The sequence below is a fragment of the Nothobranchius furzeri genome, chromosome 11 (genome assembly GCF_043380555.1).
Source record: "Nothobranchius furzeri strain GRZ-AD chromosome 11, NfurGRZ-RIMD1, whole genome shotgun sequence".
NCBI lineage: Eukaryota > Metazoa > Chordata > Actinopteri > Cyprinodontiformes > Nothobranchiidae > Nothobranchius > Nothobranchius furzeri.
Window position 1 is genome coordinate 48,042,011 of NC_091751.1, and position 21,060 is coordinate 48,063,070.

Below are 21,060 nucleotides of genomic sequence, written 5' to 3' on the forward strand. Positions count from 1 at the left end.
CTGCTCACAAGAATTAAAGGAACACTTTTTTTATTGGGCATGGCATGAAATCAGTTAAACCTGTCTGACAATTTCCTGGTTGATTAAGCAGCTGAGGGCATTGTTAATCACTTTCAGCTGTATTGGTGTTCATGGACTTAACGACAGGTGCACTAAAATGGCAATAATTACAAAACCCTCAAAACAGAACTGGTCTAACATGTAGAGGTAATTTCAAGTTTCTCCCTCTTGATCTTTTTCGGCTGGTTTTCCACTCGTGCTAGTTTTGGCTCTCTACTGGCAGTATGAGACGATTCCTTAACCCTACAGAAGTTGCACAGGTTGTCCAACTTCTCCAGGATGGCACATCCACATGTGGGTTTAATGTGTCTCCCAGCACAATCTCCAGAACATGGAGGAGATTCCAGGAGACTGGCGGTTGTTCTCGGAGAGCTGGACAGGGCCGTGGAAGGTCCACAACCCATCAGCAGGACCGATACCTGCTCCTTCGTGCAAGGCGTAAGAGGCTGAGCACTGCTCGTGCCCTACAGAATGACCTCCAGAGGGCCACTGGCGTGAATGTCTCTACCCAAACAATCAGGAACAGACTTCATAAAGATGGCCTGAGGGCCCGACGTCCTGTAGTGGGCCTTTGCTCACTGCCCAGCACCGTAGAGCTTGACTGGCATTTGCTCAAGAATACCCCGAATTGGCAAGTCTGCCACTGGCACCCTGTACTTTGTACAGGCAAGAGCAGGTTCACCCTGAGCACCTGTGATAGACGTGAAAGAGTCCGGAGAAGACAAGGAGAACGTTATGCTGCCTGCAATGTCGTTCAACATGACAGGTTTGGTGGTGGGTCAGTGACGGTCTGGGGAGGCATATCCATGGAGGGACGCACAGACCTCTACTGCCTAGGAAATGGTGCTCTGACTGCCACAAGGTATTGAGAGGAAATCCTTGAACCCTTTGTCAGACCTACGCTGATGCAGTAGGTCCTGGTTTTCTCCTAATGCACGACAATGCCCGGCCTCATGTGGCAAGAGTATGCAGGCAGTACCTGGAGGATGAAGGACTTGAAACAATTGAATGGCCTTCACGATCCCCTGACTTAAACCCAATAGAACATCTGTGAGACATTATGGTTTGGTCCATTAGGCGCGCCAGGTTGCTCCTCAGACTGTACAAGAGCTCAGGGATGCCTTCACACAGATCTGGGAGGAAATGCCACAAGACACCATCCATTGTCTCATTAAGAGCATGCCCGGCATCATCAGGCATGCACACGAGCTCGTGGGGGCGACACAAGATACTGAAAAGCAATTTGAGTTGCAGAAATGAAGTTGTTGAAATAATGGACTAGCCAGCCACATCTTCATTTCACTCCGATTTTAGGGTGTCTACACAATTGAACCCTCTGTAGGCTGATAACTTTTATTTCCATTAAAAGACTTGGCATCCTTTTGTTCCTGACTGTCTTTATTTGTATAGATATCCAACTTCATATTGAGATCTGATGTATCTAATGTGTTCATACACACACACACACACACACACATTATATATATATATATATATATATATATATATATATATATATATATATATATATATATATATATATATATAACATTTTCTTTATTGCATGAAGTTTATTTATTTAAGAGACAACCAGATTTGATATCCTTGTGGATTCTGAACGTTGTAACCTCCTTTCAGGGTAAATGAGTTCTTGTTACTCACATGAAATGTCCAGTGTCGTTGTTTCCAGCCATGGCTGAAGATTTAAGTTTCTGAACCAAAATCCGAATGACATTTATAAAGATGACTATGTTGACCTGGTGGGGAAACAGGCTGAGTTTAATTACAATGATCTCATTTAACAAAAACATAGATAAAAAATAAACATTTTCTTGCATTTTTTTTAAATTAGACCTACAACACTACAGTGTTTCCACAGACTGCAGTGATGCTTTGTGTAGCATCCAGATGATGGAAAGAGAACCAAGACTTACAACTTAAACTCATGCAGCATTTGTGGCTGACCCTGATTACTTTAACTATCTCTAAGCATATATTTTATCTTCTCAAGGCAGAGTGAAATAAACATAAAATGTCTGGGAGACAGTAAGAAGGACAAAAGAAATCAAGCATCATGCAGCCAAATGCAGAGTGGCATAAGAATAAATGAGTAAATTCTTCTAAAATAATTCAATTGTCATGCAACACAATAAAATAAAGTGTTATTTATAATATACTAGTAATGCTGTCCTAATATGAAGACTTTAACTCATGAAATAAAATAAAATAGATGGATTAATCACCAGTAGTGATGCTGTTATTGGTCCTTTAATGATCCACCAAATCCCAACATTGTCTGTATCATCCCAGCAGCTGGAAGACGAACAGGAATCAGGAGCCAGAGATGAGCTACATTGAATACAGTGATGGTATGAATTATATCTTACCCTCTGTTATCAAAGAAATATCTGCTCAGACCCCAGGAGATGAGAACCACTGATGGGAGTCCTGTAATGAAAGAGGAGGATCAGTTAAAGCTAAAGCAAAGGAAAACTCTCATCCCACTGATGTGTTTTAGGAGAATATTTGTGAGTTCTATGTCTGTTCTGCACATCAGTTTTATCTGTGGCGTACTTGCTTCGCTGTGTCAAAAAAGAATCCGACATAAAAACCGACGACAGGAAGATAATTATTATTAAAATATGGCTTTTTTTTAAAATGTCCCACAATTATATGCTGTATATTATTTCCTGTTTTGAGTTGAAATGCAATTTAAAAGCATTCCTTTTAATTAAAAGAGCTTGAGCTTACAATAATAATGGCCATGTCTATTTTTGATTCTCTGCCTCATTGTTTTTAAAATATTGCTTTTGGGCAAATTTTTGTGAACGCTTAAAATGTGATTAATCAAGATTAATTAATTAATTAGATTAATTTTTTTTAGATTCGATTTTTCTAGTCTTGTCTAATGTAATCTTTTCATCTTCTCTAAAGAAAAATCTAATCTAATTAATGAGATTTAAATTTTCTAATCAAACCCCCCTTGCACACACACACACACACACACACACACACACATAATTTTTAACAATATTAGAACACAGGGATAGGTTAAAAGGTAGAATGTTGATTCCCTTCTTGACCTCCAGCTGCATCAAAAGATTCTGATTCGGTCCAATAATAAGAGTATTACTGTTCATTCCAATTGAAAATCTCTGCAGTCATGTGACACTTGTTGTATAGTGGCAGAACCCTATATAGTCAAAAATAAGGGTACAGATAAAGTACATTTTTCCTCCAGGTTAAATTTGGGATCTATCTCCCTCCACGGTTGACAATGAGACCTCAGGGTGAATATTTTCTAACTTTTAGAGAGTTTGAAAGGTCCATTAATGCTTCCAAGTTATCAAATTATAGATTATTCTGGTAGAATGTCAAGAGACCAAACAATTAATCAAATTGCTTCCTTTAAGTTAGTCCAGCTGGTCTTTAAGCAGGTGTTAGAGGGAATGACAGCAATAGTTCTGTTTTAGCAGATTTATATTGGCTGCATATCAGTTAATGTGTTATTTTTGAATTATTGAATTTAACAGAACTGCTCTATGTTTCTTCCGCTGCAGCTAAACTAATGCTCAGAGGGGATGGGGCCTTTGAAGCAGCTTTTGGGGCTCTGGAACAACCTGCTCCTTGATGTTTTCAGAAATGTTTCAGACTTTTTTTTACACTCAAGTTCACGTCACGAGTGTTTCTGATGTTTGTGGGCTTCCATGGTTTAGATTTATTCTAACTTATTTCATTCTATTAGTTGGTTTTAACATTTGATTGTATTGTTTTTACAGTGTTCTCCCTCTTACAGCTCTTTGGTCAATCCTGTTATTCTTAAATGCGCTCCAGAAATGTGATGTGTGTCCTAAAGGTTTTTTTTTTTTTTGTGCAGACAGGTGTAATTTTGTGAATAATTTGGGCTACGCTACTGCAATTTATCTATTTTTGGGGAGAATGTGTATTTTGGGGGGAAATACAAGAAATAATTTTTTTAAATCCCCTACTCCATTTAATGTAGCGTTATCGCCCTCAGTGAATTTTTGTGTGCCATTGACTCCCATGTAAATCATTTTTTTCTAATAAGCATTAGCATATATATATATATATATATATATATATATATATATATATATATATATATATATATATATTCTGTCTGGGCTTCCAGGGCAGTTGCAGACTCAGTTTTGAGTTTTTAATGTTTTCCACTAGATTGCGCATTTTCCCCATGTATAGCAGGGCAATAACTAACAATGCAATCAAATTAAAAAAAAAAAATGAAAATATTTTCATGCCCATTTTTCGTCAGCTGTCGCAGACTGGTTAGAAATGAAATTATTTGTCATAAACAGACAGATGGAGGTGCCTTCCCTGCTTCTCTCCCGCCGCGGCTGATAACTGATGTTGTGAATTGCAGCTGCCGACTAGTGAGTGTAGTGCTGCTGTTGCACAGTGAAGCATTTCAGGCAATCGTACTAAAGCAGCTTACAAAACCTCCTGAGTTGGAAGTATTGTGCCAACCTGAGTGCTATTCTTAAATTAGACTGTTATAAACCCGACTTGTACATTCCCGAGGTTCAGAACGGACAGACAGGGAATAAATTCAGCATCCATCCTGCTGCCATGCTTCATCACACCCAGGCTGCAGATGACTGATTATGAAAACACGAGCATCACACACTTCCTAAATCTTACCTACAAAGTTCCAAGAGATCCTTTAGATCTAAAAAAAAAATTAAGTCTTCAGTCTATTTCCAAACAATGGCATTTTACTATTTCTCCTCAGCTCAGCGCTGATCAGAGCTGGTAGCTGTCCCTGTGTGTGAGGATCATGCTGAAGCATATTGGTAGCAGAACAAATTAGACGATATGGGAGTTGTAAAGTTTGAGAGGAAAAGATACACAACACTGGAAACAGAGTGAGATGGGACAGGGAGGCAATGACAGTCAAGTGAGGACAAACACTTCCAGCATCTGTTAAAAGATCATAGAAACAGTTTTTTACAGGATAAACAGCTGATGTGGTTTTGTTTCTTAAAGTCATACTATGCAACTTTTTCATATTTTAGATCATTTTCTTAAGCCAGTAAGTGCTAAAGTGACCCTTTACAGGGTAAATGAAATGCCATTCAGACCCCACCACCCTCTCCATCCTTGCACTTGCAACTTCAGAGTGCCTGGCACTGGGGTCTGTTTCTAACATGTTTCCTGCATATTTTAGATCATTAACATGGCTGATTTGTATTATTTAGTGACAAATTGCTCCTGTAGAAACTAATGAAGGCTGAGGAGACATTTCAGCTGTTAGATTAAGGTGTTAAAAAGTCAAACTCGCAGCGAGGAGATAGTTTCACTTTTGGTTTTACCAACTAGACACTAGAGGGTGCTAAAAGCAAGCCTAAAAAAAGTATCCAATTAAACATGCGTTACTTATTTTTACTATTAAATATTTTATGATGGAATGAAAAATACCCATCTCCTTTCATTCATTCATTTATTTAACCTTTGTTGAAACAGATTAGTCTATTGAGAACTCATTCTCCTTTACGCCAAGAGGCAGCAGCAACAGACGCATAATTAGCTTTACACCAAAGCTTTCATATAAGAGTTTATTAATAAGAAAATCATTAGTTAAAAATGATGGCGTCCAAGTTATCCTAGCAAATTCGTGAACAAATAAGCATTTTCTCACACAATACGTGCACAAAGGCAGCCTACTCCCAACAGGTGGAAGATAAACGAAGTGCATATTGCTGTTGACACCTAACCAGCAGTAAACACAGTCTGACCATGTGTTCTGTTGCTCTGTGGGAAAAATATCAACACTACAAAATAAAATAACGTGAGTGTTTACAATACAGAATGTGAATTTATCAGTCTGTGATGTGCAGCCATGGCAGCAGCTTGTAGTGTTTGTTTGTGTTTTGCTGCTTTGGTGTTGTTTTGTGTTGAACCTTCTGAGCCAACGTAGTTAACCCTCCAGACACAGCCTCTTCAGTTTTACTCACCCCATCCAATCAGAATGTACCACCAGAAGTATTTCCTCTGCAAGACAAACGTGAGGGCCAGGAGTGTCTGCAGGTACATTCCCTCCACCAGCAACCAGAAGTAATTGGCCAAAATGCTGAACTGGAAGAAAGCCACTGCTGACTTACACGCAACCTTAAGAGAGAAATGAACATACAGTAAGTTACCCGAAAGTTTATCTGAAATATTAAAGACAAAGTTCACTTGTTTTTACAGCATATTTGCAGTGGTCTCTAGTATAAATTAATGCTTTGTGAGTCGCTCTCGCGCTCCTGCTTCAGAAACTGGAAGTTAGCCTGAGCAAAAGACGGCAGAATATGGAGTTCCTGATATTCAGACATATTGCCTCTGGTTTTCTAACAGCAAAACAACTCTGTTTGCTTTGCAACGCTGATGTTTAATCTCCACAAATAACACAAGCCTAAAGGAGTTTTGCCATGTGGTGAAGTTGTTAATGCTAACAGTTAGCTTATACTAACTGTGGCGTTCTCTGCTGTTGTCACAGGGAAGCCCAGGGGGCCGGTGACGGGGGACCAGGAGGCGGGACCAGGGAAGCCTAGGGGACCGGTGATGGGGGACCAGGAGGCGGGACCAGGGAAGCCTAGGGGACCGGCGACGGGGGACCAGGAGGCAGGACCAGGGAAGCCTAGGGGGCCGGCAACGGGGGACCAGGAGGCGGGACCCGGGAAGTCAAGGGGGCCGGCGAAGGGGGACCAGGAGGCGGGACCAGGGAAGCCTAGGGGGCCGGCGAAGGGGAACCAGAAGACGGGACCAAGGAAGTCTTGGGGGCCGGCGACGGGGAACCAGGAGGAGGGAACAGGAAACCACTTGTGGGGACGCTGGAGACAGGAACACTGGGGACGTAGACACTTGTGGGGACTGGAACACTTGTGGGGAGACTTGAGCCTGGGACTCGGGAGACTGGAACACTTTTGACGTGGCCGTCGAGACTTGAGACGAGGACGTAGAGACTTGAGATGTGGCCATCGAGACTTGAGACGAGGACGTCGAGACTTGAGACGTGGCCGTCGAGACTTGAGACAGGGAGGCGTCGACCTCAGAGCTGGGGCTGGAGACGTCGACCTCAGAGCTGGAGCTGGAGACGTCGACCTCAGAGCTGCAGCTGGAGACGTCGACCTCAGAGCTGGAGCTGGAGATGTTGACTTCAGAGCTGGAGCTGGAGACGTTGACTTCAGAGCTGGAGCTGGAGGCGTCTACTTCAGAGCTGGAGCTGGAGGCGTCTACTTCAGCGCTGGAGCTGGAGGCGTCTACTTCAGAGCTGGAGCTGGAGGCGTCTACTTCAGAGCTGGAGCTGGAGGCGTCTACTTCAGAGCTGGAGCTGGAGGCGTCAACTTCGAGACAGGAGGCGTCAACTTCTGGCCTGGGGGCGTCAACTTCTGACCTGGGGGCATCGACCTCTGGCCTGGGGGCGTCGACCTTTGGACTGGAGGCGTCGACCTTTGGCCTGGAGGCGTCGACCCTTGGCCTGGAGGCGTCGACCCTTGGACTGGAGGCGTCGACCCTTGGACTGGAGGCGTCGAACTGGACGGAGCCTCTCGGACTGGCTGGACCGGAGCCTCGTGGACGGGCTGGACCGGAACCTCGTGGACGGGCTGGACGGAGCCTCTTGGACGGGCTGGAACGGAGCCTCTTGGACGGGCTGGTCTGGATGCGGTGCGTCCACCAGGACCACCGCTGAAGCTGGATGCGATGCATCCTCCGGAACCACCGCTGAAGCTGGATGCGATGCGTCCTCCGGGACCACCGCTGAAGTTAGATGTGGTGATGGCAGATGGAACTCAGACGTGGGTTGCAGAGCAGGGGCCTCTTGGACAGGCGGCACAGCTCTGGCTTCAGGAGACTGCTGGTGATGGTGGTGACGTTTGTGACGAGTGCGTCTCCTCGGAGGTGCAGGGATGACGTCGGCAGAAACAGAGGGAGAAGAGGTTTCTGGGACATCTGCTGACCAAGAGCACAGACCTTGAGGTGATGATTCAGCTCCCTTAGCTACCTGACCCACCAGAAGACTGGAGGTGGCGTCAGGAGGAACCGTGCCTCGCCAGCAATGCTGATCATGAGATGAAACCCGGGCTCTTTGTGGCTGTGACGTGGGGGGTGGACTTGTCTGAGGTGCTGAGACGGCATCAACATGTACAGGAGGGATGGAGATGAAACCGGATCTGACGGTCTGAGACGGGGAGGTGGCGCTGTCAGGACCAGACGGAGATGTGGAGGTGTGGTGCTTCTTAGATGCAGATAAGGCAGCTCTTACAACAGCGCTTGCTGACAGATTAAAATCCTCAGAAAAGGAGGGAAACTGTGGGCTGCTGCAAGCGTCGTGCAGATCCTCAGCGAAGTCCCAAAAAACTAACTCCTCAATAGGATTCTGATCTAAATGACGGCTGGCCCATTGCAGGGCTCGTCCCCTTGGGAGGAACACCGTGTTAATAACCAGGTCCATGTCCAACATGTCCCTGTCATAAAACATCACCAAGCCCAATAAAAAAGTCCTACAGGATTCCGGGTCACCATAAAAAGGGTACATCCGGGCCCGCTGGGTCCTGTTTGGTCGGTCCATTCTGTCACGTTAAGGGGATGGTTAGGACCCAAAAATGCAGATACCCAGGATGACTCGAGCAGGAGTTGATGTAAAGAATAAATCCTTTTATTTGTAGGATGACAACAAAAATAAATCCAAAAGGCTGCGAGCCAAAAATCCAAAAGTCCTGGAGCACAGGACACTGAAAGCTCACTTAGAGCACAAAGTCTGGGGACGAGACAAAAGGCTCACACAGAGCACCAGAAAACGCTGACATACAAAACAACAATGGACCGACAAGACACTGAGACAAGACAGGGCTTAAATACACTGGGGCATAATGGGAGGATGATTTAAAAGGGTAACAACATGAGACACTTAACTGAGACGCAGACAAAAGACACATGAGGGCACTATGAGACACAGAAGGGAATCTAGAGAGGGATGGAGAAACATCAGGAGACACATGAAGGAAGACCATGACAGCTGTTTCCTGGACACCGAACCAACAACAGCCTTCCTCGTCATGGGCCAACATGAGTGAGTCCATGAAAGCTAATTTCCAGTGTGACAGAATTGTTAGACTTGTCTAATTCGAGCGTCTATTTTCTATCTGTGGCTACTGCAGGAAATGGGGTAGAAGACCATTTTCCACCTGTTAAACTAAGAGCAATGGCTTTTATTTCAACAATAACATTTAAAAAAACTGTTTATCCTGTTTTTTCTGCTCATGCTCCATCCTATCATAAACTTTTTGGCTGCAATGAATAAGAAAATAAGTTGCAACAATATGCAACTAGTTATGACTGAAACTTTATAATTCTGGGTATTTGAGATGACTCAACTTTTGTGCTCTAATTGGAATAACTGAGCAGCCTTACTGTAGAAACGGAGCAGTGGTCCAAGGTTTCGTCTGCAAACAGCACCGTGTCTTTGATGAAGACGGCGCTGGCTCTCAGGACGAAGGAGGAGAAAAGGTTGATATGAATGTAGTTCCTGGTGCAGCGGAACCTCCTGTGTAAAGCATAATCATACCATCTCGTACACGAGTGGAAAATGTCATATTTTACAGGACTGTGATGGATGATGGTAAAGCCTTGCCATCATAATTTTCTCCAATTTGGACCCCATGGCAGAAATATTTGGTGGGAGGGCATCGCAACATTGTCCTGATATTTATTTGCATTTATGTGAGTGTGTGATATTTTGGTCTCACCTGAAGGCTGCAAACACCACGATGGCCGTGAGGAGGGAGATGAGTGAGGTGGCATACCCTACAGTGTAAACCTGTCTGAATGTATAGAGGTAACTTGTCTGGAAACAGAAAAACAACATTAACATTTGAGGAAAATCTCATTTTTAAAGTCAATATAGTTACGCCTTCGTTGTAACTTCAACAACCCTAACACTATATTTTGAATAAAAGCTAAGCAAAATCATGATTTGGCTAAACTGATTACCTCAGATTCAGGCTCGCTGTCATCACTAAAGAGACAGGCCTCGTCATAGGGTGGATACATGTCAGACCAGCCGTCACTGGTGCAGTTTCTGTACACAAGCCCTGACAGCAAAGCAGAGGAGGTAATCAAAGAGATCTGTTTTCTGTGGAAAATAAAGGAATGCTAAGTTTTTTAAATGGTAAATGACCCGTGCTTGTATAGCACTTGATCAAGTCCAAGGACTATGAAGAGCTTCATAACTGCATTCACAATCGAAATAATATCTCAAGTATCTCCTTCGATAATTTGATCGTCAAGGCGACAAGTCCCACTCTTGTTAGCTTCAATGACAAAATTGAAATCCCTGACTTTTATTGTTTTACTATGTGTCTTTTATTGACCATGATTATCTGCCTTGCTGTGCATTTTATTGTTGACCGTGTATTGTTTTATATTGTGTTGTTACTTTTTATTCTGTACAGCACTTTGGTCAGCTGCCATGCCGTTTTTAAATGTGCTTTATAAATAAAGTTGGTATGGTATGGTATGGTACAAATATTTCTGATTTACCAAATGTTCCCAAGCTGCAGAAAACACCCACAGGTATGATGAAAGCTCCAAGTCATAATTCTGCCACCGCCGTGCTTCACTGTCTAAATTACATATGATCAAATGACTCAGCATTTCAGAAACGTTACCTTGTTGAAATAAAGTTTAGCTTTGAGCTGTGGAGCCCTAAAGTCAGGATCTGTGATGACACAACAGACACACCTTTCTCACTGCAGTTAAAAAACTAGTCCAAAATATTAGGCACAGCTAGGATATATTTTCATCCAGATGAAGTGAAAGTAGATTATGAATCTATGAAAGCATGATTGCAGTTGATAAGTGTACAGGAAGAACTGGCTTCCTGCGGTCTTGACCTTTTCTCCAGAGAGATTGTGAGAATTTTAATACAAAGGCACAGCAGTGTTGAACCTGAGGATATGTTCTCAGAAACGATGTTAAAATGTGGATTATTCCTTGTTAGGCTCGACTCTAAATCATATTTATAAGAAGTATCAAAAGAGTTCAAAGTTATTTTCAGTATTTTTACTTTTAATTAATTATTTTTAGGCCTAAATTGCATGAATGTATGGACATGAACAGATTAAAGTTGTGGAACACTCTTTTAATCAATACATTTGCAGTGGTCTCTAGTAGGAATGAGTGCCTTGTAAGTCATCCTCAGGGGGTGAAAACATATGGTGGACCATTTCCAGGAACTAGAAGTGAGTCACATTGCATCTGAGTTTCAGACCGCAGGATTTGATGTCTTATTTCCTGATATTTGGACACCTTGCCTCAGATTGGACTGGATATGACTCAGATTGGATACAGACTACAACATGACTCAACCACTGACTTGCAGGGTGGATGTTTTATCTTCACAAATAGCACAAGCCTGGAGGAGCTTATGCCATGTGATGGAGTTGCTAATGCTAATGGTTAGCTTCTAGTAGTCGAGGCATTCTCTGCTGTTTCATGTTTTTCCTTTATTTATGAGGAAATTTTGGTTTTAAGTCTTCATGTAAAAATCTGCAGACTCTAGTATTGGATTATTTTTAATTAAAAAAATCACCATGTAAGTCTTTTCAATTGCCTTCAGATTTAACATGAAAATTTAAAAGTATAAAGTTCTACGCTATAAGGAAGCCAAACAAATTTCAGTTTTAAGCTTGATCTGTCCGTTTTACTTTGTTGGACCAATTTCTTGCATACGCTCATCTTTTCAACAACACTGTTCTCCATTTTTTTCTTCTTAAACATCCTGTAACCGCTGCACTACATGATGCCTTTTTTCTACTCCGATTTCTGCATTTTGTACCAGTTTACTCCATTAATGCTGTCTGTCAGAGAACGTTTGATTGATGCGTTCATGTCTGTTCAGGTCCACTGACTCCAACTTAGCATCCATTTGGAAGCAGGAGGTCTCAGGGGAAACTTGTTGGCCTGATCTGTCCCCACAAAAGCTTTGGGACTGGTTATCAACGTGTGTGTGCTGCAGACATGAGCTCACGCTTGCTGGGCTGTTGGGAGTCTGTGTGAACAAAGACAGAAATCTGCGTGGCAGGAGAGATGTTTCTTCATTCTCCTTCAGCGAAACAAAAAGCAGCGGGAGTCCAAATACTGAGAACCGCATCACATCTGCAATTCAAAGTATTTATCTACATAAAAGAGAAAAGAACATTACCCCTAATGATCCTGACCTTACCGCATAGAGACTATATCATAACGAGCAGAGACCAATGATTTCATAACTGTGATTCCCATGTGCAAAATGGGCTATTTAGTTGTGTAATACTTATTAAAATGTGAATACTGTCTCACAATATGACTCTACATGAACTTCACATCTCATAATTATGTAACTGTGTCCTCTACGCTTTGTTGATGAAGAGGAGAAGCTGAAGCTGTCAGATCATGAACCACAAAGACACGTTTTGGAGCTGAGTTCTTCTGCCAGAAACATCCCAGGGCATGTCCACATTCTTGCCAACAAACATGCATGAATTATTCATGTGGCGATTCCCCTTCCATGCCTTCGGTTCACATTAGAGCCCTGGTTATGTTACAGATAATTAAATTTAGCAGTGCTGGGACTGAAAACAGAATTTGAATGCGATCTTATGCATTTTTAAAACTCCATGGATGGGATTATTGGGGTGTTTTAGGCTTTGATGAGGCTGAGGTTTTGACAGGAACCAACCTTGATTACTGGAGAAATGCTGAAAGACTTCAGAGCAGGATAAGTTCACCACCTGCCCAACTTCAGCCCTCAGCCAACAGCCAATGTCATCCCACTCAGTTTTACATCCTGTGAAGACAGAAAGATCAAGAGCATTAACTTCTGCCAGTTATGATCAGTAAATACTGACATCGAAGTTCAAGAACCTGAAACTGATTCTCACCCAATGCAGAAATCTACCTTCACTGATCACTTTATCAGGTACACATTATCAAACCTCCTTAGCCTGCAGAGATGGCCTGATTCTTAGACTCAACAAGGAGCTGAAAACGTTCCTCAGAAGTGAGAATCTAGCACATCACTCCTGTTCTCAAATCTCTACACTTGTTAACAGTAAACCGCGGAGTTGATTTCAAAGTGCTTCTACTAGTTTATAAATCACTCACTGGTATAGGGCCAACAAACATGTCGGATCTCCTTCAGGTATATATGCCCAGCAGGGTTCTGAGATCTTTAGGAAGTAGCCAGCTGGTAGAACCCCGGGTCAGAACCAAACAGGGTGAAGCGGCTTTTAGCTGCTATGCTGCTCACAGATGGAATCGGCTTCCTCATGACCTGAAATGTGCCCCAACTCTAGTGACTTAAATCAAAATGTAATCAAAAATTTTCATGTATTCATCAGCCTTTGAATGATTGGCTCTTGTGCTGCACCTTCTGCATTGCAACTGCTCACCCTTTAACTTTTCCTTTTTATTTCACTCTTACCTCTCATTTTATTTGTGTGTTTTAAATTAGATTTTAAAATCTGCTGTTTTCTGTTGTCACATTGATTTTAATGTTTTATGTTCTTGCTACTGGAAAGCACATTGAATTGCTATAATAGATCAGAAAAGCAGATTTTAAACCTTTTATATATTTGTACAAAGGGTATCTTCTCCCATCCTTCTGTTTCTCACAATAAAGCAACCATTTCCCAGTCCGACATAAAGGAGCTGGAGTGTTATTGTTCTAACAAGCCCTGGATTATTCATCTCAGCATCTTCTCTGTCACCGTCAGGCTGACTCAGACGGATATTTCTGGACTGAAAAGGTTGCTCGGGTGAACTTTTGTGAGACTGTTTGCTCAGGATGTTTGCTACCTGTTGGGATTTAAAGCTGCAGGTGGTAACCACACTGCCACCAGCAAATTCACCATTACCCATCTGCCAATCTGTCATTTCAAACATGGAACCACCTCCATGACTGAGCCAAAAAACCTCAGTGATTATTGAGTGTCAACAACTAAAGCCTGCAATCGTGAATTCCTTAAACTCAATTCTACAGTTTTTATTGGATCCAACAAAACAGAAATGGGCAAATCAGTCAAATGCTTTTAAAATGTCATTTTTCTGAGTGATTAGCAAACATATTTGTGCTTCTTTTATTTAAATGAGCCACTATTTTAGTGATGAACATCCTTAAGCGAGCCTAACGTTGCATTTTAGTTGAAAGTTGTTTAGTTAATTCATCAAAGATCTGGTCTTGGGGAGTAGGAGATGACTCAGACATCTAATATCTTTTGTGTTGAACGATTGACCTGAAAGCTTTTTTCATCTAGAAAAGTATGAAATGCAAAGACTAAAATCTGCACAATTTATGGCCTTTTTGTTTTGAAAAAGCCATTAATTATCTGGTGACATATAACTGTAACCGCAGCTCCAGGACAACAATAAGGAGCTTAGCGGAAAAGTAGTGTACTATAAGCCAATTGAGTTTTTACTTTTACAAAAATGCTGTAAAAATCTGTTTGTTTGGTTGGTTTTTTTTTTTTTTTTTTTTTCTCACGCTGAACGGTCTAATTATATTAAAAACTAAGTATCCTCTCTGTTGTGTGTTTTATTCACTCTAAGCCAGAACTAATTGCATCCAGAGAAAATTCCGGTGTTTTCTAACAGTCTTCCTTTGAAGCGTATCTTGTTGTGAGGAGAAAAATCCCATAAGACGATAAGACGCTTAGCGCAGTGAACAAATTTTTGGAAAATAAAGGACATATTAGAAGTTTCTAGTTTAACATCTGAGTAAATAATGGTCCTATCCATAACGTGGACCAAATTGGTACCGGGGATTGTTAAGATGTTGGTTGTTTCTCGGTGCAGACTGATTAAAAGTTTTGTCACAAAATTAAAAAGTAAAGAAAAGAAGGCTCTTGAAAAGACTTTCTGTTGTTTTTTGTTCAGTGTTACAGAAAAGAGCTGGTTAGTAAACTTTAGGTGTGAAACCAAAGTCATTTCCTACAATGAATTAATTAAAATTCAGTGTTTATTTAGCCGCTGGTTAAATACGAGGTGCAAACTGGATAAAAAAGTATGTTTAGCTGGGAGCTGGTGCACACTGACAGCATGAACTGGAACTATGTTGTGTTTTAACACACTGACAGTGTGTGGGCTTACATAGCAAACACTGGAGGTGGGTGTTTTCAAAGAACACCCAAAGATGCTTTTGCCTCAAAAAGTCATTTTAGATTTTTGTAATATTTTGGTGCCTAACGTGAAAAAAAAGTTAGAATTCATCCTTTTTTTTACTCTCCTCTGTCTTCAGGGAAACAGGAAGTTAGTGAGGATCTGCTGAACCTTTTTTTTTAATATATTTTAGACCAAAATACTAATTTTATAATATTCAAGTTTATCTGATAGTTTTTCTCAAATACAAAAATCGGTATAAAAGATCACATTAAAGATGTACTTCACTGAATCGTGCAGGCTGAACATGAAAACAGTCTCCTACACCTATATCCTGCACTAGCTTCTGATACAAGGACGTAATTTTCACTTTAGAAGTGGGGGGGACACGGGGGGGGGGGGGGGGGGGGGGCTATCTTTATGTTCTAATGGGAAACCGGCTTCAACACAAACGGTTGCTTTCCGCTAGGTCCTAGAGCTCAACCAGTGTCAATTTAATATAGTGTAATATTGTTTTTGGATGGCAAAAAGTGCAGGGGTCAAAACTTGACTTTGGAAAAAGTGGGGGGACATGTCCCCCCTGTCCCCCCCCCCCCCCCCCCCCCCAAATTACGCCCATGTTCTGATAGACGGTGAAAATCGAGGATTTTAAAATCCTGAAAAGCCTGACAGATCTGCATCACTGTCACTTAACATTGATGACCTCACATGTCCTGTGTCATGACGGGGAGGTTGTTGTTGGTTCTGCATCCGAGAAATGGCAGAGAACCAAGGGTGTCAGTTTGTTTTCAGAATTGCTGGGGACAATAACCATACACTTGAGTGGGGTTTAAAAATTGCTGGGGACAATAAAGTAGGCTAGCACAGGGGTCGGCGGCTCTGGAGCCGCATGCGGCTCTTCCATCCGGCTCTCTGTGTTTGTAAAATAATGAATGGATATTTAAATAAAATGCTTTATATTTTACTGCATTAATTTTACATCTGTATGCCAATTCTACATGTGAAGATTGTCTTTGTAAACCTGAACAGGTCCAACCCGGTCTTACTGTGAGACCGGGTTGACGCGTCACGCTTGTGCGTAATCATAGGCGCTTTATGAGCTGAAGAGGATGTGAGATTCTGGGATTCTCCTCAGACAGGCTCCTGGATGCGTCGCCACATTGGAGACAGGAACAAGCGCTATTCAGCCAAAGTTTCATCATCAGGGAACATTTTCTAAGTGACAAGTCTCTCTGAGAGACCGGGTTTGGAAAACACTCGCTTCAGTGGGAGGAACCTTCCCACATGCGCTCTGGATGGCTCTGGGGTTAATCAAGTTTAATTGTTTCTCTTTGCAACAATCTTCACAAGAAGGCAAAACAGTTAAACGGCAGGTTACAGATATTTCCATTTGACTTTTTATTTTGACAGATGAACTCAAGGATGTTGCTTGGTTTGAAATAATCACCCCTACGCACACTGATGAGCATGGATGAGCTGACATTTTAATCGTTGACGCACATCGCGGAGGTAAAATATTCCCATCAGAACATCAGAGCTTTATACTGGTTCAGCGTGGCTCGGAGCGCCCACGGTGGACAGTGAGCTGAAGATCTGAGGGGTTCGCAGCGCAGAACCACGGTGCATGCGATGATTTCCTCCCACTGAAACAGTCTGGAAACCCGGTCTCTCTGAGGGATGTGTCACTTGGAAAAATGTTCTTTTTATGAAATTATGAAACTTTGGCTGAACAGCGCTTGTTCCCGTCTCTAATATGGAGACGCATGATGCGTAGAGACATTTGATCACGCACAAAGTTTATGTGGAGCAGAAGCGGTCGGGCCACGGCAGGTGAAATGTTCCTAGCCTACATGAAGGGAAACTGTTTAATTGTAACATTAATATGTTACTGGACACGCTGGTCTGGTTGGTTAGACCAGTGTTTGAAGTGGAAAACACACACACACACACACACACACACACCAATTAAAATAATGCTGATAGCGTGGACTAGAAGACAGGTGATGGTTTACGTATTTAAATGATGATCAGGCTGTTGTAAAATGTAATCTCCATCCACATCCAGACACAATTATCCTCTATTCTTTCTCTATTTACTCTGCTCTTGTCTGGGCTGATCAGCTGATGGTGCGCGCGGCGTGCCTAACTAGCGGCTGACGCACATTTTACGCATTTGGAGAGGTGGGCTGGATGCTGTGCGTTTACTGGAAGATGGTCCACTTAACGCACGGGTGTAGACTACATATTAATGACAAATGAATGAAAATTAAACTGTGAGTTTTTACTTCATATTTTATAAATAAAAATGACGGGGGAAAACATTTATGACGTCTTTTTAAACGAAATTTTCTAGCGCGACCTGCCTGCTTCACTTAAGTCACTGCTTATTAAGGTCCGTCCAGAATTACTGTGGGAAACGGGTAATAATGGCTCTTTGATGGGAATAGGTTGCCGACCCCTGAATAAGATCTGAGCTGGTAAAACAAAAATCCTCATCAGCAGGCGTTTTTGAAAGTGGGGGGGACACAGCTGCCAATCACAAATTTTGCCGGGGACATGTCCCCGGCGTCCCCGGTTAAAATGACGCCTATGCAGAGAACGCCTCGGATAGCAGAAGCTAAGCATTAGCATTAGCGACTCCACCACACGGCAGAAGCTCCTCCAGATTATTTTATTTGTGGAGATAAAACATTCACTTTGCAAGTCAGTGGTTATCCAGTCTGAAGCAAGATGTCCAAATATCAAGAAACAAGACTCTAAATCCTGCCGTGTTCCGCTACTCTCTGCTGCAGCAGACTTTTCTACCCCCGAGTACGACTTGCAAGGCATTCATTCCTATCAGAGACCACTGCAAATGTATTGATTAAACAAGTGAACCACACCTTTAATGTAAACAGTTAAAAATAATATTTTTGCAAACTGAATACAAATTTGAGTCTAATTTCTTGACAGTTTTGCACATTTTGTTGCTAGTGGGTCCAGATGAAACAGCTGTACAGCCTAGCAGGTCATTAGTCATGATTGACTAACACATGAAATACCATAATATAATTACATTTTTAACTTGATACACACATTTATGGCCTATTAAGTCAAATAGTTTTTCCACATTTAAATGTATTTTTAGGAAATCCTGGTCCCGATCTTGCTCATTCTTGATTTTGATTTCTCAGTCTTTTCTCAGTCCTGGTCGTCTGGTAGGTGGCTGTAAAATTAACAGTGTACACAGACGAAACCTCTCAGAACTCATCCTGATTTGTGCATAACTGAAAAAAACGCAGGATTTCTCTTTCAGATTAGATTCCCTCTAAGTTCAAGTTCATTTGTGAGGTGGTGAAATTTCCCCTCAGGGAGTTCCCACTTCAAGACATTTGATCTTCTCTGTTTGAGTCACACAAACAGTGAGTGATATGAAAACTGCAACGATTTCATTGTGAAAAGAATTCAATTTTAGTCTCAAAGGCACAATTGCACGATCCATGAAAAGCATTCATTCTCCGCCGTTCACGTGACTGAGCCAAGAGAGTGAAAACCATCAATTTTAGAAAGTCACTGTTTCAACGGGAACGACATTTTTGTGTTTAATCACCGATTGAAGGAAATTTGAGCTGCATCAAAATGTCAGAGTTCAGAATAAGGATCGTTCTCTTCAAACACATCTTTTCGCTCCTAAGTTCCCCCCTCCACTGAGCAGGGCTCTGTTTTCTGGCTGTGATGAACAGACAGCTGTAAGGGGAAGCTGTGCACTTTGCCACTTGAATGTCACCTCATTTTGGATTAACAGAGACGTATGAAATGACTTTGAGCGCAGACCGGGGATTTCTGGAGCGCCACTGATGGAGGAGCAGGATGGGTTTATCATGCTGTGTACATTCATCCTGCTTCTCAGAGGTAGTTCAAAAGGAATTCAGGTGTGCAACTGAGTTGTTTTGGGTTTTAAATCATGAAATAAATATAAAGAATGCTCCTTTTGTCCCAGATTTTGCAACATAAAGAAGAAATCAAGGGATTTTTTTTGTTAAATTGTCTGAAAATAAATTTCACTCAGTACATTTTTAAAATTAGTTTACAAATAAATATGTAATGACGCTTTTTACCTGTTTGGGTCAATTACCACCAGGTAACACATTACCTGGACAGTAGAGAGCACACTGACTCAGCGACATTCCCAATGCAACTCATCATTCATCAGCGTAATGGGCCGTGGCTGACATTGTTGCACCCAAGTGTTGAGCAACTTCAGCTCTAATTAAGATCAAATTAGATTGGAAATGTTAAATTTTGTACATTCCCACAGGGGAGCTGATCGTGTGCTGTCCCGCTGCAGCACTTCCTGATAAAAAAAAGTCCTGCTTTTTTTTAATCCCACTGGGACATGCCAGGTTGAGTAGTTCATCATAAAATTAATTTAGTCTGATTAGGAGGACAAGCAGGTGAGGCCCCAGCAGACGCCAGCGAGAGAGCAAGTTTCAGAGTGGACGTGTGAGGTGTTTGATGATAATAAACTCAGAATGTAACATTTGAGCAAGCTCATCATGAGCATCATCACACTTTTTCTGATAAGTGTTATTGAAGGTGTGGTTCACCTTTACTCATCAGTACATTAGAAGTGCCTTGTAAGTCATACTGTGGGGCCAAAAGCTTGGATGTGCCTGTTTGAGGATGTAGAAGTCAGGAGAACGTAGCGTCAGACGGCAGGTTTTTGACTCTTATATCCTGATATTTGGACATTTCGTCTCTGATTGGCTAACAGCAACTCGACTTTACCATTGACGCTGTTTGCTTTGCAACGTTGAAGTTTTATTTCCATAAATATCTCCAGCCTGAAGCAGTTCTGCTGTGTGGTGAAGTTGCTAATGCTAACAGTTAGCTTCTACTAGCAGAGACGTTCTCTGCTGTTTCCAGGATGCTAAACCAACACCAGCCTTCCCCGTTGTGAGTCAAGATGGGAGAGTCCATGAATGTTAAGTGACAGTGTGACGTAGATCTGTCAGGCTTTTCTAATCCTAGAGTTTCACCGTCCATTTTCTATCATAAGCTGATGCAGGAAATAGGTGTAGGAGACTATTTTCATGTTCAGCCTGCATGAAAAACTCACAGTGACCGATGATAACGAGAAACGATGATGAAAATTATTTTTTCATTTAGCCACGCCTTTAGTAGATGTTAAAACTCCTCAGTTATGGTCAATTCATCTGAAGATTTGACCTCTAACGAGGAAGATATATTGGAGTGCATTTGAAATGTTGCCTCAGAAAAACAACAAAGGTGCTTTCTGGCACCACGGTACTCTTTATATACTGTATCATCAAAAAATATATAAAAAATAAATTACATATATATATATAATAAAATTAGTATTTTTTTAGCAGAAACCCTCATATTTTACCATGAGGGGTATCAGTGGGCAGCCATTTTCAGGTTCATGTCCAGACTCAGAGTCTCTTAATCCAGAATAAGAGATGCAGCACTCAACAGAGACCATCTTGGGCATTTCAGGGATAAAAGACTCCATGATTATGGTTTTCTTGCAGCTGTCTCTCTAAAATTGAATAATGTGACCTTTTTGTTGACTTAGATCAAATGTTCTCATCCCTGATTACTGGGATTATTTAAGTATCCAGTAAATTGTTGCAAACTTCTTTTTAGATGATTGACAAAGTCCTTTAAACTAAAGCTGCAGGTGTTCTAATATCTGTACCACAAACACACATTTATTTTTTAAAATAAATAATAGATGCAATTGTCCCATAAAAATCAAATAGAATTGTTTTATTATTAATTTTTTACAGGTCTTTGTAAGATTTTAAGCCCAATCTGCCCTTGGATATCAGGGAAATATCC

The 21,060-nt window shown here is 41.7% G+C and overlaps 1 protein-coding gene across 2 annotated transcripts in view; it reads right to left on the reverse strand.

The window, feature by feature from the left end:
- LOC107383803 (pituitary adenylate cyclase-activating polypeptide type I receptor) overlaps nt 1-21,060 on the reverse strand; it is a 38,398-nt gene that overhangs the window by 15,369 nt on the left and 1,969 nt on the right. For both annotated transcript variants that reach the window (XM_015956610.3, XM_054741591.2), the window contains exons 3-10: nt 12,800-12,907; nt 10,072-10,172; nt 9,828-9,925; nt 9,493-9,625; nt 6,054-6,207; nt 2,448-2,508; nt 2,304-2,373; nt 1,723-1,817 (exon numbers count right to left, since the gene is read on the reverse strand). In XM_015956610.3, coding sequence (XP_015812096.1) covers nt 1,723-1,817; nt 2,304-2,373; nt 2,448-2,508; nt 6,054-6,207; nt 9,493-9,625; nt 9,828-9,925; nt 10,072-10,172; nt 12,800-12,907 — 820 coding nt within the window. The remainder of the gene's footprint in view (nt 1-1,722; nt 1,818-2,303; nt 2,374-2,447; nt 2,509-6,053; nt 6,208-9,492; nt 9,626-9,827; nt 9,926-10,071; nt 10,173-12,799; nt 12,908-21,060) is intronic.